This window comes from Pseudorca crassidens, chromosome 2, assembly GCF_039906515.1.
Source record: "Pseudorca crassidens isolate mPseCra1 chromosome 2, mPseCra1.hap1, whole genome shotgun sequence".
NCBI classification, from domain to species: Eukaryota; Metazoa; Chordata; class Mammalia; order Artiodactyla; family Delphinidae; genus Pseudorca; species Pseudorca crassidens.
Genome location: NC_090297.1, coordinates 75252044 through 75276528, shown reverse-complemented (window position 1 = coordinate 75276528; position 24485 = coordinate 75252044). Strand labels below are relative to the sequence as shown.

Below are 24485 nucleotides of genomic sequence, written 5' to 3'. Positions count from 1 at the left end.
TACAAGCAGTGACATATTTAACAATATAAAACATTGGCATGATTTTCTTCAAAAGAAAATATATGTCCAATATGTAGCCAAATATAATGATGCTTTTTATGGAATTAACTGTACTATATTTCATGAAACAAGAAAATGTAGGAATTATTTCAAATATTGATGACACGATGGTCAACATGTAAGATGGGTTAAAACAAAAAGATATCTCTATCTAGAATAGAGAGTTAAAAATGAACTGCTTAATGCATAGTAAAGTGAGAGGAGAAATAATACATAAAAAATGTTAAAGTAGGTGTATTCTCAGTTCAACTAAATTGTTTCGGGGGCAAAGTGAAGTTGAACAGCTAATATTTATTATATGTATTATTGAACTACCAAAAGAATAGGAAGTTGAAATCAATAAGTACTTATTTCGTTGTTTTTATGCTGGTTGTAGAAAATACAGGCTTTGTGATAAGTGGAGAACTAATCACAGTTCTCTCCCTTCTCCTAGCAGGGAGAAATCACTAGTTGTGTGGGATGCTGAACTGGAGAGCAGCTCCTCCCACTGGATGAGGGTGGGGGGCCAGTCGGTCCCAAAGAGCACATTCTCTAGGCAATCCTGAGTGAGTCCCCAAAGATGTTTTCAGCACTCCCACTCCTTGTTCAGACCAATTGTTTCCTTGTTTTTTGAGAAAAACTTTATTAAGATGTAATGTACATACCATAAAATTCACCCCTTTAAAGTGTACAATTCAGTGGTTGTTAGTATATTCATAGACTTGTACAGCCATTGCACTAATTTTAGAACATTTTCATCACCTCAGAAAGAAACCCAATATTGTAAGCAGTCACTCTCCAATTCTTCACCACATCACCAGGCCTCAACAACCACTAATCTACTTTCTATCTCCATAGATTTGCCTATTTTGAACATTTCACATTAATGGAATCATGTAGTATGTCCCCCATTCTCTATTATTTCACTGGGGTTTCTGGAAAATCTACTTATGATCCATCTAAAAAATCAATCATCTCATGTTTCAGATTTATTACAGTATTTTTCTTCTACTTTTTCCATTACGTGTGTATCACAGATACTTTCAAATACCCATAATAATTCATACTGAATGGAATGATGTATTGCAGATTTGTGAGCTTATTTTATGGTCAACAGGATTTGACTTCCAAGGACAATGAGAGCAAAATGCCTGCCTGAATTTCAACTGACTTTGAAGGGGGTATGGCTGCAATATGTTTGACTATACAGATGGTTTTTGCATTATCCTCTGATTACAAAATAAGAAAAACCACTCCTAGTACGAGTTAACTATGTCTTAGAAACATCATATCTTTTTTTCCATTGTTAAACCATCTTTTCAACTTAGCCCATTCGTGTTTGTACTAGTGAACGAGTGATTATTGGCAGTCTGTTGAACACATAATATTTAATACTGACTTGCCTAAATAAAAGATTATAAAAATCTAATAATGTACTTTATTTTGTTAGCCTTAAAAGTTTTTAAAACTGAGTGTTGTCAAAGTGTTCATAATAAGTATTATAAAGAATTTTGTAAAGTAGCCTTTTAAAAAGGGAGCTTTGAAGTTGATAAACTCAATGGTAAATCTCTCAAGAAAAACTTTGAGTATATAAAGCAAGAGTAACTGAGTAATTGAGTTATTTTACAATAGAATTTATAATGAGGAAGTGTGTTAATTTACTGTCCTTCACAGTTTTACTGTAGAATTCTCAATAGACCTTTGGGAAGCTTATATTTCAATCTCACTGCATTTTGTATTTACAATATTTATGTGCATTTTCCCTTTTCTTAAATGATGTTTTTACATGTTGTATTGTATCTTGGAATGATGGGTTAAAGTATTTAATATAGCATGGTAGAACGAGCACTGACTCTGCAATCAGACTGCCTGCATTCAAAGCTCAGTCCCACCCAACATTAGTGGGTGCAAGTGACTTAACCTCTCTGTGCTTTAACTTCTTCAACTATGAAGTGAGGATATTAGTACTCATTGATTTGACCTACTGTGAAGACGAAATGAAGTAGTGTATATATAATAATGTGTATAAAGCCTTTAGCCAAGGTAAGTGTGCTAAGCATATGCTAAATATTAATAGTCATTTCATTCTCTGTGGTGTGTGTATAGGAACAGCATGAAATGGTGCACAAAATTAATGGATTGGTCCGCTGGAAATCTTGGTTCTGTTTCCTCTCATTCAGTGGTTCTTTACATAATGGATAGCAAATTTCTATTTTCTCCAGCTTAACTTTCTGTATATATTGAGTGGCATGTAAAATAATTTTATAAACTATAGAAATAGTGTACTTAAAATCAATTAAGTGTTATGTAAAACAAATACACATTTTTGTTGCACTATAATTTATAGGTTAGGAAATAAATATTTCCTATTACTAAGTTCCTTATCAGAAAACACAGCAAAAATGAATTCTTTATCTATTTTGGCTTTAATAGCATTTCTTTCTTTTTTCTTTGGGCCAGGGTTTTCCAGGTGACTTTGGAGACAGAGGCCCTGCAGGTCCTGATGGCAGTCCTGTGAGTAAATTGTGATGGTCCACCCTTGCAGTCTAACATCACTCAAGACTTCATAGCAACCGTACTTGCCATTCTCATTATCACATTCCTGACAAGCACTCTTGGCCAGAGAGTTTTGATACCACTGAGCACATTCCACTTTGTGGTTTTACAGCATGGGAAATAAGACAAAAGTGTTATAAATTCTGTTTTGAGAGATAATCATTAAAATTAATTATTTTGACCATGTTAAACATGACTGATTATTTAAAATATTAGAAGTATGCAATCACGATACTGACTTGTATATTTGTGGGGAGGGGCATGGGGAAAAAAGCCTTTCATGTACATCAAGGTACTAACAAGCCTCATGTAAAAATTGTGCATTTGGTGATTTGCTCTTTTGGACTCAAACCTGTCATTGATCTACCTTACTTTTCAGTATTTTATAGAGAAGTCTTTTGGGGGGATTGTTTAGATATCTATGTTCAGATTAGGGAGTTAAAATTCTAAAATTAGTTTAATTATATTATCAAAGGATGATGATGGAATGCTGTTTTTTGACACTAGGCAGAAATGTCTTTACTTTTTACCCTCAAAATATGGCTGTCCCCCAATATATGTCATGTACACATTCTTTTCATAAGATTTTTAAGGTGAATTAGAATCAACTACTAAATTCTTGGATCATAAATTAGGAATAGTTCCTATATTTAGACTATGTAAATTATTAGCATTTATACTTAAAGTGTTTGAAAATAGTTTCTTTTTTTATTTTTTTCTAAATTATAACTGTATTAGTTTATTCAGTGAATTTAGCAAAAGTTTTATTTGTTATAAGGCTTGGAAAATAAAATAAGAGTAGAACTGATTTCCAAACAAATTGTTAAAAAGTTGAATCATGTCTTAAGTAGAATGTTTACCATCTTATTCTTGCCCATCATTCTGGGGAGCTTCCCATTTCAGGCATAATAAAGTAAAGCATTATTTACATTTTTTCTTTAATACCATCTATGTCCTTGCATACCTAGTGTGAAGCCATCTTATTTAATGTTTTGTCAGTTAAATATACATGAAGTTTGTTAGGGTTGGACTCCTAACAATATTTAAAAATTTTCTCTTTGAAGTCTGCTGCTTATATTTAAAATATAATACTTCTGGAAGAACATTTGGAGTCTTCTTTAGAATGCAAGAATAAATTGGATATTTTCAGTTTATTGGTTTATTATTCTCTATATTTTATACTGTACTTTTGTTTCAAAACAGAATTTGAAATGCAAAAATAAAGGGAGGGTGTATTCTTACACTTTGTACCCTGTAAATGATGTAACTCTGACATGGAGTAGATTAGGAATTATCACAAAGACTATAATGATGATTCTAAGACTGTCACAAAGATCCATCATGAATCAACTGGAAAAATTTAGATAATTTAAAATCTCATACAAATAATTTAACAAAGTTGGTAATTTCTTACATTTGTATAGTACTTTAAGAAAATTTTCAAAAGTTCATATATATATATATATATATTAGAGTTTTATTATTAACTGTAATAATATATATATTACAGTTTTAATTCTTTACAAAATGAAAACAAATATTACTATTTCAGTTTCATAAATGAGAAATTTAGAGAATTTAAGTAATGTACTTCAAAAGAGCTGATAGTGTTTTAAATCATCTGAAAATGTTCTTCTCACCTGACATGCTGACCACTTGTCTTTTCATACTACATATAGGCTAATTATGTTTATAATGCTGATTATTAATGGGATTCACTTCCTTTATTAGATACATAGGAGACACAGAGAAATCTATATCCTAGGCTAGGTGGTAGTCCTAGTATCTAAAAGCATGAAGCCAGGGCCACTTTTAAAGAATGTAAGCTGCCACCAGAGGTTTGCACTTCTTAGGAGGATGCATAAGAGTAGGGAAGTTGCAGAAGTTAGCTAAAAGAAGGTAAATTTTGATATATGTTTTCCTAGAAATTTTTGTCTTCATCTTTAGAAAATACCCTTAGTAGTTTGGAATCATATTTAACCAATTTTGCACATTTCTCTTACTTAGGGACTTGTAGGTAGCATTGGTCCTCCGGGATTTCCTGGGCTTAGAGTGAGTATCAGATATCATCCTTCTTATCAAATATTTTTGTGTGTATTTATATTTGTTAGATGTGTTTTTAAAACTTTACAAAAATGAACAGTTTTAGTGTCATTGTTGAATATCAACCTTGCTCACATGTATTTCTCCACCAGATATGCAAATTAGACCAGTAGTATGAATTTAAAAATTAATTATACTTTAGGATACGCTGAAATAACAAATTTCTACAGGTTGATGTGTATGTGTATTTATCTTAAGGATACTTAATCAAGACTCAGTTTCTCCAGAAGTGTAAGACATAGAATAGCCACTTCTTTCCTTTGAGACAGTCTTTCATACCATCTGGTCTAGAGAGGCAGATAGGTCTAAACAAAAGCACATGATAACAGTAGGCTTTATGAAATAAAATTGAATAAATGGTTAGGAAAACCATCCTGGACAAAAGGTAGGAGCTGGACTTCACCAGTGCCATTAAACATTCTAATACCTAACTTACTCATTGTACTTAAAAAAAGTGACTATATTATTTGTTAACTTAATCAGTTTTTATACAGTGAATTCAACTCTTGAGTTTCACTGAAGTTTCTGATGTCAGCAAAGTACAGTTTAAAAGCAATTCTGTGGAGGCCAAAACAATGTAGTCCGGATATGTAGCTCTCTGATAAATTTTTGATTATTCATTGAAGTAAACAGACTGTTACTTTTGATATATCTTCATAAATATATTTCTCTCATCCAAGCTTCTGGTTCATGACAGGAAGTAAATTACAGATATTTTAGATAAATTTAGAGCCATATGCTTTAACATTGAGCTAGCTAAAGATAAGATTGACGTACTTTTATGACATGTAAGGAGCCTAATGAAAATAGAATCTTTAAACTATTTCTGTTCATCTAAAAGTAGGGCATGACCATTGGCTGAGGTAGAATTTTCTTTAAAAATCAATTTAGGGCTTCCCTGGTGGCACAGAGGTTAAGAACCCGCCTGCCAATGCAGGGGACATGGGTTCGAGCCCTGGTCCGGGAAGATTCCACATGCCACGGAGCAACTAAGCCCGTGTGCCACAACTACTGAGCTTGCGCTCTAGAGCCCACAAGCCACAACTACTGATCCTGCGTGCCACAACTACAGAAGCCCACGCACCTAGAGCCTGTGCTCCACAACAAGAGAAGCCACCACAATGAGAGGCCCACGCACCGCAACGAAGAGTAGCCTCTGCTCACCGCAACTAGAGAAAGCCCGCGCACAGCAACAAAGACCCAATGCAGCCAAAAATTTTTTTTTAAATTAATTAATTAATTTAAAAAATCAATTTAGAGCTTGCTCTATTATGTGAAGTAGGTAATTAAGACTCTAGAGTTTTGTGCCATAAATTATAGCTATGGTATTTTTAGCTTGAACTTGAACACAGGTCCTCTGACTCCAAATTTAATGTTGTTTCCCCACCTTAACTGCCCCAAGTCAGAAGGTGGCAGCTAGGCCAAAGGAGTAAGTCAGGAGTTCATTTATTGGAACTGTGGTAAAAAATCATCATGAACTGTGGTAAAAATGGTAAAAATCAACACGATTTAACTTGCCCATTTGAGATGGCAAGAATATAGAATAAAGTGTTAAGGAACCTGAGTAAGTCTAGGACATTTAAAGTTTTCTCTTTCATAATAATATTAGTATAGTAATTATAATAAAATCAGCAATAACAGCTCACTTTCATTTAGTATTTTCTATGTGCTAGTCACATGGGTTAGGTCATTTAATTCTCAGAACAACCTAAGACCACTTAGCTTATAAACGTTGAGCCCGGATTTGAAGCCAGATGACGTACATCCAGAGTCCAGAATTCTCTCTATTGTGCTATACCACCTCCTTAAAACTTACAATACCTTAAAATATATACTATCTTAAGAGATTTCTTTAGACGTCATGAGAAGCTCTATGTGAAGGTGGAACCCAAAGAACCAACTTTTTTTCTCTGAACTTAGAATAGGGCTAAACCTGTAAGTGGTAGTCACTGGTCCTATCAGTGGGGAGAGACAGGAAGTAGGGGAAGAGAATTGGACCCCAAAGATACTCTTTGTGCATTCTTGATTTAACCTATTAGCATTAAATTGGTTAGCTCCAAAGTTCTGTTATTATGCTTAAGATCAAGACCAAAATTCTTAACATGGTGGTTCTTCTCTGCATCTTGAGAACATACTCTGTGCACTAGCAAAGCTGTTTGTTCTCAGATGTCATGCAGCCTCCCTACTACATGGCCTTTGCACCTGTCTGTCTACCTGAAACACTTTACCTTTACTTTTCTGACTAATATTTAACTCTTACTCATCTTTCAGTGCCAGTACTTAAAACAGTTTCTGACACATAATAATGCTCAGTAAAAATGGGCTTTCTGTCCTTTCCCTTTCTCCACTCACTCTTTGGTAGGTGCGCAGAGATTCTACAGAAATGAAAATGGCTAATGACACTAACAGTCATTTTTGTAGTCATCATCTCTTCTGCGGTGACATAGATGGCACCTTATACTTTTCAAAGTACTTTCACATGTGTATCTCATTTGTAAAGTAGGTAGAGCAGGTATTATTACTTCCTCTATTCTACATTTATTAAAAATTTTAATCAAAGTAATGTGAGCACCTACTGTGTATCAAATGCTGAATTAGATGCTAGACCTAAAATTACAAATTAAGATTTCTGTTTTGGGCAGCTTTATAATCTAATGGCAATATCATACAATATGATTACTGCTATAATGGACTAAAGTAAAGCCACTGAGAATGGAGCAATTTGTGTTATAGCAGAAAGTCAGAATACGCTTCACAAAGGAGGTGTCTTTTAAGCTGTTCTGAAGATTATATATGAGTGGTGGTGGACTGGAAAAGGGAAAAAGGCTCTTAGGCAGAAGAACGCTGTATTCAAATGCACAGAAGAGGGGGAAACTGGAATGTTTGGGAAATGAAAAGAGGAGTAGCAGCATGGCAGCCTAGGAGGTATGGGGTGATGGGAGCAGAATGGAAGGAGATGAGGTTTTGTAGACAATTGAGAAAGATTATGTGAACTTTTGTGTTTCCTAGTAAACAGCTTATCTGTTTGCCCAGAACTACAGCCTCTGCTTTATCTCTCAGGTGTTCCCTTCCAGCAGGTATAGTTTCTGACAAGAGATGATACTGCTTTCTTTAAATTTTTTTTTTCCATGCAGTTGATTCTTATTCTCATTTGGTTTCTTAATTAGTGACAGTGATTATCGCCTGTGAGTGGGTGGGAATGGTTGAAAAGCCCAATATGGAATTCAGTCTTTTCCACTATGTGTTCACTCATGCACTGTGATTGGCCAGTGGCTGCTGTTTTGCACAAAGAACCTTTCCTTGGGTCTTTCTGTTTCTTTGACTGACTTTGACTCAAAAGTTCTCTGTTAGTTGTCACTGCGTGGGAGGCTTTTTTGCCTCTGTCACTATATCCCTGACACCCTCAGCTAAACTCTTACACATGAAATTATTCCTTCTGTCTATTCCATCTTCTTATGGAAGAGAAGTGTGGTAGGTAGGTAGTGCTGAAGGACTTTCAGGTTATCTTTGTGGAACTGAAAACAGCTATTAACCTATCATGGATCACTTTCAGAGGGCTATAGTTTTTTAGGAATAGGATTTTCCATGCAACTTGTGACATGCCACAAAATGTCTTATGTTGCTTGGAAGTTTCTATACCCATACCATTTTACTTTCTAATTCTTCATTTTTCTAAGTCTTTTATAATGAATAATTTTTTATTTAATAGATCTTTCTTGGAGTATAATTGCTTCACAATACTGTGTTAGTTCTGTTGGGGATATCCCCAGCAGAATATGGGGATATCCCCATATCCCCTCCCTCTTGAGTCTCCCTCCCACCCTTCCTATCCCACCCCTCTAGGTGATCACAAAGCACTGAGCTGATCTCCCTGTGCAATGCTGCTGCTTCCCACTAGCTAACTGTTTTACTTTTGGGAGTGTGTATATGTTGATGTTACACTCACTTCGCCCCAGCTTCTCCCTCCCTCTCCATGTCCTCAAGTCCATTCTCTATCTCTACATCTTTATTCCTGCCCTGCCACTATGTTCATGAGTACCATTTTTTAATTTTTAGATTTCATATATATGCATTAGCATATGGTATTTGTTTTTCTCTTTCTGACTTAATCACTCTGTATGACAGACTCTAGGTCCATCTACCTCACTACAAATAACTCAATTTTGTTTCTTTTTATGGCTGAATAATATTCCATTGTATGTATGTGCAACATCATTATCCATTCATCTGTTGATAGACATTTAGGTTGCTTCCATGTCCTGGCTATTGTAAATAGTGCTGCAATGAACATTATGGTACATGTCTCTTTTTGACTTATGATTTTCTCAGGGTATGCCCAGTAGTGGGATTGCTGGGTCATATGATAGTTCTATTTTTTGTTTTTTTGGGTTTTATTGTTTTTATTTTTTAACATCTTTATTAGAGTATAATTGCTTTACAATGGTGTGTCAGTTTCTGCTTTATAACAAAGTGCATCAGTTATACATATACATATGTCCCCATATCTCTTCCCTCTTGCGTCTCCCTCCCTCCCACCCTCCCTATCCCACCCCTCTAGGTGGTCACAAAGCACTGAGCTGATCTCCCTGTGCTATGCAGCTGGTTCCCACTAGCTATCTATTTTACGTTTGGTAGTGTATATATGTCCATGCCACTCTCTCACTTTCTCCCAGCTTACCCTTCCCCCTCCCCATATCCTCAGGTCCATTCTTTAGTAGGTCTGCCTCTTTATTCCCCTCTTGCCCCTAGGTTCTTCTGACCATTTTCTTTTTTTTTCTATTTTTTTAGATTCCATATATATGTGTTAGCATATGGTATTTGTTTTTCTGTCTCTGACTTACTTCACTCTGTATGACAGACTCTAGGTCCATATACCTCACTACAAATAACTCAGTTTTGTTCCTTTTTATGGCTGAGTAATATTCCGTTGTATATATGTGCCACATCTTCTTTATCCATTCATCTGTTGATGGACACTTAGGTTGCTTCCATGTCCTGGCTATTGTAAATAGAGCTGCAATGAACATTTTGGTACATGACTCTTTTTGAATCATGGTTTTCTCAGGGTGTATGCCCTGAGAAAGTAGTGGGATTGCTGGGTCATATGGTAGTTCTATTTTTTGTTTTCTAAGGAACCTCCATACTGTTCTCCATAGTGATTGTATCAATTTACATTCCCACCAACAGTGCAGGAGGGTTCCCCTTTCACCACACCCTCTCCAGCATTTACTGTTTCTAGATTTTTTAATAATGGCCATTCTGACCTGTATGGGGTGATACCTCATTGTAGTTTTGATTTGCATTTTTCTAATAATTAGGGATGTTGAGCATATTTTCATGTGCCTCTTGGCCATCTGTATGTCTTCTTTGGAGAAATGTTTACTTAGATCTTCTGCCCATTTTTTACTTGGATTGTTTGTTTTTTTGATACTGAGCTCCATGAGCTCTTTGTATATTTTGGAGATTAATCCTTGGTCCGTTGTTTCATTTGCAAATATTTTCTCCCATTCTGAGGGTTGTCTTTTTAATCTTGTTTATGGTTTCCTTTGCTGTGCAAAAGCTTTTAAGTTTCATTAGGTCCTATTTTTTTATTTTTGTTTTTATTTCCATTAGTCTAGGAGGTGGGTCAAAAAGGATCTTGCTGTGTGGTTTATGTCAAAGAGTGTTTTTCCTATGTTTTCCTCTAAGAGTTTTATAGTGTCTGACCTTACATTTAGGTCTTTAATCTATTTGGAGTTTATTTTTGTGTATGGTCTTAGGGAGTGTTCTAATTTCATTCTTTTACATGTAGCTGTCCAGTTTTCCCAGCACCACTAATTGAAGAGGCTGTCTTTTCTCTACTGTATATTCTTGCCTTCTTTATCAAAAATAAGGTGACCACATGTGCCTGGGTTTATTTCTGGGCTTTCTGTCCTGTAATATTGATCTATATTTCTGGTTTTGTGCCAGTACCATACTGTCTTGATTACTGTAGCTTTTTAGTATAGTTTGCAGTTGGGTAGCCTGATTCCTCCAGCTCTGTTTTTCTTTCTCAAGATTGTTTTGGCTATTTGGGATCTTTTGTGTTTCCATAAGAATTGTAAAATTTTTTGTTCTAGTTCTGTCAAGAATGCCATTGGTAGTTTCATAGGGATTGCATTGAATCTGTAGATTGCTTTGGGTGGTATAGTCATTTTCACAATATTGATTCTTCCAGTCTAAGAATGTGGTATATTTCTCCACTTGTTTATGTCATCTTTGATTTCTTTCATCAGTGTTTTATAGTTTTCTGAGTACAAGTCTTTTATCTCCTTAGGTAGGTTTATTCCTAGGTATTTTATTCTTTTTGTTGTGATGGTAAATGGGATTGTTTCCTTAATTTCTCTTTCTGATTTTTTCGTTGTTAGTATATAGGAATGCCAGAGATTTCTGTGCATTAATTTTGTGTCCTGCAACCTTACCAAATTCATTGATTAGTTCTAGTAGTTTTCTGGTGGCATCTTTAGGATTTTCTCTGTATAGTATTATGTCATTTGCAAACAGTGACAGTTTTACTTGTTCTTTTCCAATTTGTATTTCTTTTTCTTCTCTTATTGCCATGCCTACAGCTTCCAAAACTATGTTGAATAAGAGTGGTGAGAATGGGCATCCTTGTCTTGTTCCTTATCTTAGTGGAAATAGTTTTTCACCATTGAGTATGATGCTTGCTGTGGGTTTGTCATATATGGCCTTTATTATGTTGAGGTAGGTTCCCTCTCTGCGCATTTTTTGGAGAGTTTTTATCATAAATGGATGTTGAATTTTGTCAGAAGCTTTTTCTGCATCTATTGAGATGATCATATCGTTTTTATCCTTCAATTTGTTAATATGGTGTATCACATTGTTTGATTTGTGTATACTGAAGAATCCTTGCATCCTTGGGATAAATCCCACTTGATCATGGTATATGATCCTTTTAATATGTTGTAGGATTCGATTTGCTAGTATTTTGTTGAGGATTTTTGTATCTATGTTCATCAGTCATATTGGTCTATAATTTTTCTTTTTTGTGATACCTTTTTCTGGTTTTGGTATCAGGGTCATGGTGGCTTCGTAGAATGAATTTGGGAGTGTTTCTCCCTCTGCAATTTTTTGGAAGAGTTTGAGAAGGAGCAGTGTTAGCTCTTCTCTAAATGTTTGATAGAATTCGCCTGTGAAGCCATCTGGTCCTGGACTTTTGTTTGTTGGAAGATTTTAACTACAGTTTTAATTTAATTACTTGTGATAGGTCTTTCTGTGTTTTTTAATTCTTCATGGTTCTGTCTTGGAAAACTGTACCTTTCCAAGTATTTGTCCATTTCTTCGTGGTTGTCCATTTTATTAGCATATAGTTGTTTGTAGTAGTCTCTTATCATCCTTTGTATTTCCATTGTGTCATTTGTGATTTCTCCTTTTTCATTTATAATTTTATTGATTTGCATCCTCTCTGTTTTTCTTGATGAGTCTGGCTAATGGTTTATCAATTTTGTTTATCTTCTCAAAGAGTCAGCTTTTAGTTTTATTGATCGTTGCTATTGTTTTCTTCGTTTCTGTTGCATTTATTTCTGCTCTGAAGTTTATGATTTCTTTCCTTCTTCTGACTTTGGGTTTTCCTTGTTCTTCTTTCTCTAGTTGTTTTAAGTGTACAGTTAGATTGTTTATTTGAGATTTTTCTTGTTTCTTGAGGTGAGATTGAATTGCTATAAACTTCCCTCTTAGAATTGCTTTTGCTGTGTCCCATAGGTTTTGGGTTGTTGTGTTTTCGTTATCATTTGTTTCTATGTATTTTTTAAATTTCTTCTTTTGTTGTCTTCAGTGATTGCTTGGTTATTTAGTAGCACACTGTTTAGCCTCCATGTATTTGTGTTTTTTACAGGGTTTTTTTCCTGTAATTGATTTCCAGTCTCATAGCATTGTGGTCAGAAAAGATGCTTGATATGATTTCACTTTTTTTAAATTTTCTGAGGCTTGATTTGTGACCAGCATGTGGTCTATCCTGGAGAATGTTCTTTGTGCGCTTGAGAAGAAAGTGTATTCTGCCACTTTTGGGTGGAATGTTCTATAAGTATCAATTAAATCTATCTGGTTTATTGTGTCATTTAAAGCTTGTGTTTCCTTATTTATCTTCTGTCTGGATGATCTGTCCATTGGTGAAAGTGGGATGTTGTTAAAGTCCCCTACCATTATTGTGTTACTGTCAATTTCTCCTTTCATGGTTGTTAGCATTTGCCTTATGTATTGAGGTGCTCCTATGTTGGGTGCATAAACATTTATAATTGTTACATCTTCTTCTTGGATTCATGCTTTGATCATTATGTAGTATCCCTTATCTCTTGTAGCAGTCTTTATTTTAAAATCTATTTTATCTTATAGGATTATCACTACTCCAGCTTTCTTTTGATTTCCATTTGCACGGAATATCTTTCTCCATCCCCTCACTTTCAGTCTGTATGTGTCCCTAGGTCTGAAGTGGGTCTCTTGTAGACAGCATATATATGGGTCTTGTTTTTGTATCTGTTCAGCCAGTCTGTGTCTTTTGGTTAGAGCATTTAATCCATTTACATTCAAGGTTATTATTCAATATGTATGTTCCTGTTACCATTTTCTTAATTTTTGAGGGTTTGTTTTTATGGGTCTTTTTCTTCTGTTGTATTTCCCTCCTAGAGAAGTTTCTTTAGCATTTGTTGTAAAGCTGGTTTGATGGTGCTGAATTCTCTTAGCTTTTGCTTGTTTGAAAAGCTATTGATTTCTCTGTCAAATCTGAATGAGATCCTTGCTGGGTAGTGTAATCTTGGTTGTAGGTTTTTCTCTTTCATCATTTTAAGTATGTCCTGCCACTCCCTTCTGGCCTGCAGAGTTTCTGCTGAAAAATCAGCCGATAACCTTATGGGGTTTCCTTTGTATGTTATTTTTTGTTTTCCCCTTGCTACTTTTAATATTTTTTCTTTGAACGTAATTTTTGGTAGTTTGATTAATATGTGTCTTGGTGTGTTTCTCCTAGAGTTTATCCTGTATGGGACTCTCTGCATTTCCTAGACTTGGCTGACTATCTGCTTTCCCATGTTAGGGAAGTTTTCAACTATACTCTCTTCAAATATTTTCTCAGACCCTTTCTTTTTCTCTTCTTCTTCTGTGACCCCTATAATTTGAATGTTTATGCCTTTAGTGTTGTTCCAGAGGTCTCTGAGATTGTCTTCAATTCTTTTCCTTCTTTTTTCTTTGTTCTACTCGTAGGCAGTTATTTCCACGATTTCGTCTTCTAGCTCAGTTATTCGTTCTTCTGCCTCAGTTATTCTGTTATTGATTCCTTCTAGTGTATTTTTCATTTCAGTTATTGTTGTTCATTTCAGTTTGTTCTTTTAGGTCTTCTGGTCTTTGTTAAACATTTCTTGTATTTTCTCGGTACATGCCTCCATTCTGTTTCTGAGAGTCTGGATCATCTTTAGTACCATTATTCTGAATTCCTTTTCAGTTAGATTGCCTTTCCTCTTCATTTATTTGGTCTTGTAGGTTTTTACTTTGCTCCTTCATCTGTGACATATTTTTTTGCCATCTCATTTTTTGTTTTTTTGGTGAGTTGGATTGTGGTCCTGTCTTACTGGTTGTTTGCCCTGAGTCTTCCAACACTGATGTTTGTGAGCTGTTGGGTAAAACTGGGTATTGGGGCTGAGATGAGGACCTCTGGCAGACCTCACTCTGATGAATATTCCCTGGGGTCTGAGGTTCTCTGTTAGTCCAGTGGTTCACACTTGGAGCTCCCATCCCAGGAGCTTCGGCCCAAACCCAGGCTCATGAACCAAGGTCCCACAAGCTGCAAAGCGCAGAAAAAACAAAGTGGGGGAACAATAACAAAGTAAAAAATAAAATTAGAGTAGGATACTAACAGATATGTTAGAAAGAATATAAAAATAAAAATATACTTGAAACAACAACCAGAAGGTAAAACAGAACCAGAGTAGTAAAAAAAAAAAAAAAAAAAGAGGAAAAACAAAGAAAAAAAAAAGATGGAAAAGACATTGGCTATGGATGTTGGAGGACAGGGCCTATGCTTGGGATCCACAGGGCTTGAAAAGGTCCTGTGGGGGAGTGGGGGTGGGGCTTAGGCTCTACAGAACAGAAGGGGCCCAGGCGTGCCTCCTGCCTCTGGTGTCAGAGGGTGGGGGACCCCACCTGCAATCCCAGCAGGCTTCCTGGGTTCCAGTGGGTGGAGTGCTCTCCCTCTGCTCCTCTCCTGCTCTTCTGGTCCTGGAGGGCACCTCCTGCTTGCCTTTCCTGCTCTCCCTCCTGTTCCCCAAGGACCCACGTGGCCTGGACCTCCTGTTCTCCCTGGCCTCCCTCCTATGCCCCCAGGAGCAATGAGGCCCACAGGGGGCCTCTGAGGGCATAGGACCTGGCCTTTGAGAGCTGGTCAGACTTCCCCAGCCGATTGGGAAGGGGAAACGCTGTGCATGCTCCCTCCTGATCTGAGCCCCCAAGGGTCCCTCCAGGCATGGGAACCCCTCCCCACTCTCAGCCAACCCTAGAGGCACTGGTCCTTTCCAGCCTCCACTTCTACTGCCCCCTCAGTCCTGCCACATCCTACTGGTTCGCTTGGGAGTTCCACCAATCTCCTTGGACGTCAGGGTCTACCACCAGCGTCTGGCAGGTGCCCTACTTGTGGGGAGACACAACCTCTGTGACTTTGCATACCACCATCTTGACTCCTCCCTGAGTTTTTTGATACCTTCTGAAACTTACTATTTTGTGGTTTTTCTTTCAGAGTCACTAAAAAGTAAAATAGCATATTGTGCATACAAAGTACATTCATCTGAACATGCCAGACTGTACACAGTAATATATTTACTGAAACAAAAATTTAGGATATTGTGTATAGAAAAAACAACAGGACAATAAAGAAATATTTGTTTGTTTTTACGATATTCCTTTCCATTCCTTACATGAATTGTTGCTGTATAATTTCCACACAGAGATGTTTATTGTATTTTTTTAACATCTTTATTGGAGTGTAATTGGTTTACAATGTTATGTTAGTTTCTGCTGTATAACAAAGTGAATCAGCTATATGTATACATATATCCGCATATCCCATCTCTCCCACCCTCCCTATGCAACCCCTCTAGGTGGTCAGAGAGCACCTAGCTGATCTCCCTGTGCTATGCGGCTGCTTCCCACTAGGTATCTGATTTACATTTGGTAATATGTATATGTCAGTGCTACTCTCTCACTTTGTCGCAGCTTACCCTTCTCCCTCCCTGTGTCCTCAAGTCCATCTCTACATCTGCATCTTTATTTCTGTCCTGCCCCGAGGTCCGTCAGAACTAATTGTTTTTTACATTCCATATATATGTGTTAGCATATTGTATTCGTTGTTCTCTTTCTGACTTACTTCACTCTGTATGACAGATTCTAGGTCCATCCACATCTCTACGGATGACGTAATTTCGTTCCTTTTTATGGCTGAGTAATATTCCATTGTATGCACGTACCACATCTTTATCCATTCATCTGTCATTGGACATTTAGGTTGTTTCCATGTCCTGGCTATTGTAAATAGTGCTGCAGTGAACATTGGGGTGCATTTGTCCTTTTGAATTATGTTTTTTTCAGAGTATAGGCCCAGTAGTGGAATTGCTGGGTCATATGGTAGTTCTAGTTTCAGTTTTTTAAGGAACCTTCATACTGTTCTCCATAGAGGCTGTATCAATTTACATTCCCACCAACAGTGCAAGAGAGTTCCCTTTTCTCCACACCCTCTCCAGCATTTACTGTTTGTAGATTTTTTGATGATGGCCATTCTGACCTGTGTGAGGTGATAGCTCATTGTAGTTTTGATTTGCGTTTCTCTAATGGTTAGTGATGTTGAGCATACTTCATGTGTTTTTTGGCCATCTCTATGCCTTCTTTGGAGAAATGTCATATTTGGATTGGTTTGTTTGTTTTTTGATATTGGTCTGTATGAGCTGCTTGTATATTTTGGAGATTAATCCTTTGTCAGTTGCTTCATTTGAAAATATTTTCTCCCATTCTGAGGGTTGTCTTTTGGTCTTGTTTATGGTTTCCTTTGCTGGCAAAAACTTTTAAGTTTCATTAGGTCCCATTTGTTTATTTTTGTTTTTATTTCCATTTCTCTAGGAGGTGGGTCAGAAAGGATCTTGTTGTGATTTATGTCATAGAGTGCTCTGCCTATGTTTTCCTCTAAGAGTTTTATAGTGTCTGGCCTTACATTTAGGTCTTTAATCCATTTTGAGTTTATTTTTGTGTATGGTGTTAGGAAGTGTTCTAATTTCATTGTTTTGCATGTAGCTGTCCAGTTTTCCCAGCACCACTTATTGAAGAGGCTGTCTTTTCTCCATTGTATATTCTTGCCTCCTTTATCAAAGATAAAGTGACAGTATGTGCATGGGTTTATCTCTGGGCTTTCTATCCTGTTCCATTGATCTATATTTGTTTTTGTGCCAATACCATACTGTCTTGATTACTGTAAATTTGTAATATAGTCTGAAGTTTGGAGCCTGATTCCTCCAGCTCCATTTTTCTTTCTCAAGGTTACTTTGGCTCTTCAGGATCTTGTGTGTTTCCATATAAATTGTGAAATTTTTTGTTCTAGCTCTGTGAAAAACGCCACTGGTAGTTTGATAGGGATTGCATTGAATCTATAGATTGCTTTAGATAGTATAGTCATTTTCCCAATATTGATTCTTCCAGTCCAAGAACGTGGTATATCTCTCCATCTGTTTGTCTCATCTTTAATTTCTTTCATCAGTGTTTTATAGTTTTCTGCATATAGGTCTTCTGTCTCCTTATGTAGGTTTATTCCTAGGTATTTTATTCTTTTTCTTGCAATGGTAAATGGGAGTGTTTCCTTATTTTCTCTTTCAGATTTTTTATCCTTACTCTATAGAGATTCAAGAGATTTCTGTGCATTAATTTTGTATCCTGCTACTTTACCAAATTCATTGATTAGCTGTAGTAGTCTTCTGGTAGCATCTCTAGGATTTTCTATGTACAGTGTCGTGTCATCTGCAAAAAAGTGACAGTTTTACTTCTTATTTTCCATTATGGATTCTTTTTATTTCATTTTCTTCTCTGATTTCTGTGGCTAAAACTTCCAAAACTATGTTGAATAATAGTGGTGAGAGTGGGAAACCTTGTCTTGTTCCTGATTTTAGGGGAAATGCTTTCAGTTTTTCACCATTGAGAATGATGTTGGCTGTGGGTTTGTCATATATGGCCTTTATTATGTTGAGGTAGCTTCCCTCTGTGCTTACTTTCTGGAGAGTTTTTATCATAAATGGGTGTTGAATTTTGTCAAAAGCTTTTTCTGCATCTATTGAGATTATCTTATGGTTTTTCTCCTTCAATTTGTTAATTTTCTCCTTCAATTTGTTAATTAATGGTGTATCACATTGATTGATTGGCATATACTGAAGAATCCTTGCATTCCTGGGATAAACCCCACTTGATCATGGTGTATGATCCTTTTAATGTGCTGTTGGATTATGTTTGCTAGTATTTTGTTGAGGATTTTTGCATCTATGTTCATCAGTGGTATTAGCCTGTAGTTTTCTTTTCTTGTGACATCTTTATCTGATTTTGGTATCAGGGTGCTGGTGGCCTCGTAGAATGAGTTTGGGAGTGTTCCTCACTCTGCTATTTTTTAGAATACTTTGAGAATGATAGGTGATAGTTCTTCTCTGAGTGTTTGATAGAATTCCCCTGTGAATCTATCTTGTCCTGAGCTTTTGTTTGTTGGAAGATTTTTAGTCATAGTCTCAATTACAGTGCTTGTGATTGATCTGTTTATATTTTCTATTTCTTCCTGGTTCAGTCTTGGAAGGGTGTGCTTTTCTAAGAATTTGTGCATTTCTTCCAGGTTGTCCATTTTATTGGCATAGAGTTGATTGTAGTAATCTTTCATGATCCTTTGTATTTATGCAGAGTCAGTTCTTACTTCTTCTTTTTCATTTCTAATTCTATTGATTTGAGTGTTCTCCCTTTTCTGGCTAGTGGCTTATCAATTTTGTTTATCTTCCCAGATATCCAGCTTTTAGTTTTATTGACTTTGCTGTTGTTTCCTTCATTTCTTTTTCATTTATTTCTGCTCTTATCTTTATGATTTCTTTCCTTCTATTGACTTTGGGTTTTGTTTGTTCTTCTTTCTCTAGTAGCTTTACGTGTAAGGTGAGGTTGTTTATTTGAGATGTTTCTGGTTTCCTGAGGTAGGATTGTATAGCTCTAAACTTCCCTCTTAGAACTGCTTTTGCTGCATCCCATAGGTTTTGGGTCATCGTGTTTTCATTGCCATTTGTTTCTAGGTATTTTTTGATTTCCTCTTTGATTTCTTCAGTGATCTCTTGGCTATTTAGTAGTGTATTGTTTAGCTTCGATGAGTTTGTATTATTTACAGTTTTTTTCCTGTAATTGTGTTGTTGTAGGAAAAGATACTTGATACAATTTCAATTTTCTTAAATGTACCAAGGCTCATTTGGTGACCCAACCTATGATCTATCCTGGAGAATGTTCCTTGAGCACTTGAAAAGAAAGTGTATTCTGTTGTTTTTGGTGGAATGTCCTGTAAATATCAGTTAAGTCCATCTGGTCTACTGTATCATTTAAAACTTGTGTTTGCTTATTTATTTTCATTTTGGATGATCTGTCCATTTGTGGAAGTGGGGTGTTAAAGTCCCCTTCTATTACAGTGTTACTGTCGATTTCCCCTTTTAGGACTGTTAGCATTTGCCTTATGTATTGAGGTGCTCCTATGTTGGGTGCATAAGTATTCAAAATTGATATACCTTCTTCTTGGACTGATTCCTTGATAATTATGTCATATCATTCTTTGTTCTTTATAACAGTCTTTATTTTAAGGTCTATTTTTTCTGATATGAGTATTGCTACTCCAGCTTTCTTTTGATTTCAATTTGCATGGAATATCCTTTTCCATCCCCTCACTTTCAATCTGTATGTGTCCCTAGGTCTCAAGTCAGTCTCTTGTAGACAGCATATATACGGGTCTTGTTTTTGTATCCATTCAGCCAGTCAGTGTGTTTTGTTGGAGCAATTAAACCATTTACATTTAAGGTAATTATCGATATGTATGTTCCTATTACCATTTTCTTAATTGTTTTGGGTTTGCTTTTGTTTGTCTTTTCCTTCTCTTGTGTTTACCACCTAGAGAAGTTCCTTTAGCATTTGTTGTAAAACTGGTTTGGTGGTGCTCTTAACTTTTGCTTGTTTGTAAAGGTTTTAATTTCTCCATCGAATCTGAATGAGATCCTTGCTGGGTAGAGTAACCTTGGTTGTAGGTTTTTCCCTTTCGTCACTTTAAATATGTCCTTCCACTCCCTGGTGGCTTGCAGAGTCTCTGCTGAAAGTTCAGCTGTTAACCTTATGGGAATTCCCTTGTATATTTTTTTTTGGCTTGTCTCTTGTTGCTTTTAATATCTTTTCTTTGTATTTAATTTTTGATAGTTTGATTAATGTGTGTGTTGGCATGTTTCTCCTTGGATTTCTCCTGTATGTGACTCTCTGTGCTTCCTGGACTTGATCGACTATTTCCTTTCCCCTGTTAAGGAGGTTTGCAAGTATACTCTCCTCAAATATTTTCTCAGACCCTTTCTTTTTCTCTTCTTCTTCTGTGACCCCTATAATTCGAATGTTGGTGCATATAATGTTGTCCCAAAGGTCTCTGAGACTGTCCTCAATTCTTTTCATTCTTTTTTCTTTATTCTGCTCTGTGGTAGTTACATCCACAATTTTACCTTCCAGGTCACTTATCTGGTCTTCTGCCTCAGTTATTCTGCTATTGATTCCTTCTAGAGAATTTTTAATTTCATTTATTTTGTTGTTCATCATTCTTTGTTTGCTCTTTAATTCTTCTAAGTCCTTGTTAAACGCTTTTTTTATTTTCTCCATTCTACTTCCAAGATTTTGGATCATCTTTACTTTCATTACTCTGAATTCTTTTTCCGGTAGACTGCCTATTTCCTCTTCATTTGTTTGGTCTGGTGGGTTTTTACTTTGCTCCTTAATCTGCTGCATATGTCTCTTTCTTCTCGTTTTGTTCAGCTTACTGTATTGGGCATCTCCTTTTCACAGGCTGCAGGTTCTAGTTCCTGTTGTTTTTGGTGTCTGACCCCTAGTTGTGAGGTTCGTTCAGTGGTTTGTGTAGGCTTCCTGGCAGAGGGGACTGGTCCCTGTGTTCTGGTGGGTGGGGCTGGATCTTGTTCTTCTGGTGGGCAGGGCCGCATCCAGTGGTGAATTTTGGGGTATCTGTGGACTTAGTATGACTTTAGGTGGCCTCTCTGCTAGTAGGTGGGGTTGTGTTCCAGTCTTGCTGGTTGTTTGGCATGGTGCATCCAGCACTGGAGCTTGCAGGCTGTTGGTTGGAGCTGAGTCTTAGTGTTTAGATAGAGGTCTCTGGGAGAGCTCTCACCGAATGATATTACTTGGGGCCAGGAGGTCTCTGGTGGTCCCGTGTCCTGGACTCGGTTCTCCGACCTTGGAGGCTCAGACCTGACACCTGGCTGGAGCACCAAGACCCTGCCACCTACATGGGTCAGAAGAAAAGGAAGAAAAAAGAAGGAAAAAAAAGAAAAATGAACGAACAATAGAACCCCAAACCAAATGGTAAAAGCAAAACTAAACAGAGAAAATCACACAAATAAACATATACACACACTCATAAGAAGAAAACAAACAACAACAACAAAAAATAATGAACAGTCAGGACCCTAGGACAAATGGTAAAAGCAAACCTAAATAGACAAAATCATACAAAGAAACATACCACACTATAGACCAGGGTTTCAGAATATTTGGTCCTTTTCCAAAGTACTCTCTGGTCCTCTGCGAAAGGACTTCAAGGTCATTTTGCTTAGACTTTGATTCTCAGTCTGCAATGGAATCACGTGGGAATCTTGAGCCGGTGCTGGGCCTCACTGGGGAGGAATCAAATCAGAAAATCTGGGGTAAGGCCCGGCATGAAACTGCTTTAAAGCTTCCTGCCCGACTCCACCAGTCTCCGCAGGCGAGAACCCTGTATTTTTTAAACTATCATAAGTTTTAAAGCTATGAACTTTGAATAAACTAGCCACTGTAATTATAAGAATAATTACTTCCTATTGATAGAATTTGTCAATGATGTATTAATACTGCATATCTGTACATTAAGTTGGAAAGTATTACTCTGCCTCTCACAGTCTCATGTATTTCAGGCTTACACATGTTGGAAATATATAGTAGTTATATTTCACAGACTTTAAGACTCACCCCAAAGTAAAGATGTCATATTTTCTGTTCTGAAATTTGTAGTTATATAAATGTGGACTATTAGAAATGGGCCATTATGTCAGGATGTAGACCTCTGGAAATCACTGTTTTAAATTTATTTTTGAAGATTACTTCCCCCATTGTTCATTCCATAGTTTATCTCAAAACTATTATATGCCAGTTATTATGTTGGGTCAGAGATATAAAAAAATGAATAAAACATGCTTCTGCTCTCACATAATGCACAGATTAGGAAAACAGAAAAAAGAAAACAAAAAACCAAAAACAGGGCAGTATTCTCAGTACTGTAAGAAGAAGGACATTCCAGTAGTGGTAACTGTATCTTCAAAGGGTTGGAGCATGTGGTAAGGGAGAGCATGTTCAGAGGCTAGAACACAGCCCATTGTGTCTAGAATGTTGGGTTTGGAGGAGGAAGAAGTCAAAGGAGAGTAGGGACGAATGGAAGGACATGAGACTGAAAGGGTTGATGGAAAACTAGTAGTAAGGGCCTGGGATGCTATCCTAAGAAGTTTGGATTACAACTAAAAAGGGCAACATTTTCATCATTGCTTCAAATACACCTTTCAAAGTTCCTTAACATTTGGAAAGCAAGAAATGGAGGTTTAAAGCAACTCAGTATTTGAAGGTGAAGGATGATACGTTAGCCAGGCACAGAGAGGTTGCAAGAGAAAGAAGGAAAGTGAAGGCATCAATAACACAAAAATTTAGTGGGCTCCAAACAATCAAGAGATTTCCACTATTTTTAAAAATTTTACTTTCAAAAACCCTTATAAGTTGTCCTTTACATTCTAAGATGACATATTAAAGAAGTTTTTCTAGGTCTGTTGCTTGCAGGAGATGATAGTGGTAGTTAGTGTTTTTGAGTAATCTTGCTTTGGAGCATTAAATTGAAAACCTTGACATTGGTGTCTCTGTCTCTTTCATGTTTGTTTCCTCAACAGTACTATACAACACTACAATGTTTGATACATATTATGCTCAATAAATATTAAATGATGAATGAATGAGAGAAACCCAGAAGAGCAGAGCCTTTTGTTTACTACTCATTTCCCTAAAATTATGGTAAATTTTATTGTCTGCAAGTTGTAAATCACGAAATAAAATCATTGGAATGCCTGACACATAGTAACTGCCCAATAAATGTTTGCTGAGTAAACGGGTGAAAGAAAAATCTAAGACAATCAAATGAAGTATTTATTGAATACTTCCTGGGAACATGGCACTAAAGTATTTCCCCTATCATCAAGATATTATCTCTCTGGAGAAATACTTCAAAATGAATGCTGTGGGTAGTAAGTATTATAGGAGCTCAAGGAAGGGAAGGAGGCTTATGGACAAGATCCGTATGAGTAGGCTTCAGGGAACAGGATAGACCTCATTAAAATTTGAATGATTGGTATGATTTATAAATGTGAGAAGGAAAAGAAGTAGTTGAAGAATAAGGCATGTGTGGGGGCTTAGTGAGATGAACCATTCTGGGTTAATTAAGTTTACCATGTTCTCTTTTAAATTCTAGTTGGGTGCTCAAGGATGCCTTTCTTTCTTATTGCTTTTCAGGGCAGTGTTGGCTCTATGGGACCAGTTGGACCTTCTGGAATCCCTGGCCCAATGGTATGTTTCTATTTTTGTAATGGATATTTCACTTTGATTTTTCTATGGTGTCACAAAGTATCACTTTCTTTTTTAGGGTCTTTCGGGGAATAAGGGCCTACCTGGAATCAAAGGTGATAAGGTGATTTAAATATTTACATTGTCATAGAGATGATTTCTTATCACATTTACTTTTCTTTTGAATCCACACAACTTATAAAATACTTGTTTTAAAAAATATGGGATCTAATCTCTACTATCAATTATATAATTTTTCTCAGAAGTAGGAAAAATAGAGAAATTACTCTTATATAACTAGTATTTGCCTTCTTATAATACTGCCACATTTGCATTGCTTAAGTGTCTTCACGTGAAATTGTGCTCTCCAGGGTGAACAAGGCATTGTGGGAGAGCCAGGAGAACCAGGGTATCCTGGAGACAAGGTAATGTTTTTACCGTTAATTTTATATAAATACAACAAAAGCCAGTGAAAATGTATAAATTCTTTAAAAAGAAAGGAGTACTCGTTATTTTAATCATTGATTATATTTTTTTTAGGATATGGTATCAATATGGTTTTACAAGTCTTGTTTAAAACAGTTTTCTCAATTATTTTAGAATAATTCCATGAATTTTTTTAGTAATTTGTAAATAGAGGTGTATCTGCCTTCTGTCGTATAATAGTTTTTCTCTTCACTGTACTGTTCTTTTCTTTTAGGGTGCTAGGGGTTTTCCTGGACCACCAGGGATTAGAGGAAAGCCAGGACCTTCAGTAGGTTTGAACTTTTGGTTTGCTCTTTCTGATTCATGGAGTACACACACTATGGCATGAGTCTGGCTACCTGTTGTTGTTTGTGGAATGTAAGAAGTAGGATGTAAGACTACCAGTATGGCGTTTTCTCTCCACT

The 24485-nt window shown here is 36.4% G+C and overlaps 1 protein-coding gene across 4 annotated transcripts in view; it reads left to right on the top strand.

Moving 5' to 3' along the window:
* COL24A1 (collagen type XXIV alpha 1 chain) overlaps positions 1 to 24485 on the top strand; it is a 431777-nt gene that overhangs the window by 141231 nt on the left and 266061 nt on the right. For all 4 annotated transcript variants that reach the window (XM_067726773.1, XM_067726774.1, XM_067726775.1 and 1 more), the window contains 6 exons: positions 2500 to 2553; positions 4603 to 4647; positions 23545 to 23598; positions 23675 to 23719; positions 23967 to 24020; positions 24296 to 24349. In XM_067726773.1, the coding sequence (XP_067582874.1) occupies positions 2500 to 2553; positions 4603 to 4647; positions 23545 to 23598; positions 23675 to 23719; positions 23967 to 24020; positions 24296 to 24349 (306 nt within the window). The remainder of the gene's footprint in view (positions 1 to 2499; positions 2554 to 4602; positions 4648 to 23544; positions 23599 to 23674; positions 23720 to 23966; positions 24021 to 24295; positions 24350 to 24485) is intronic.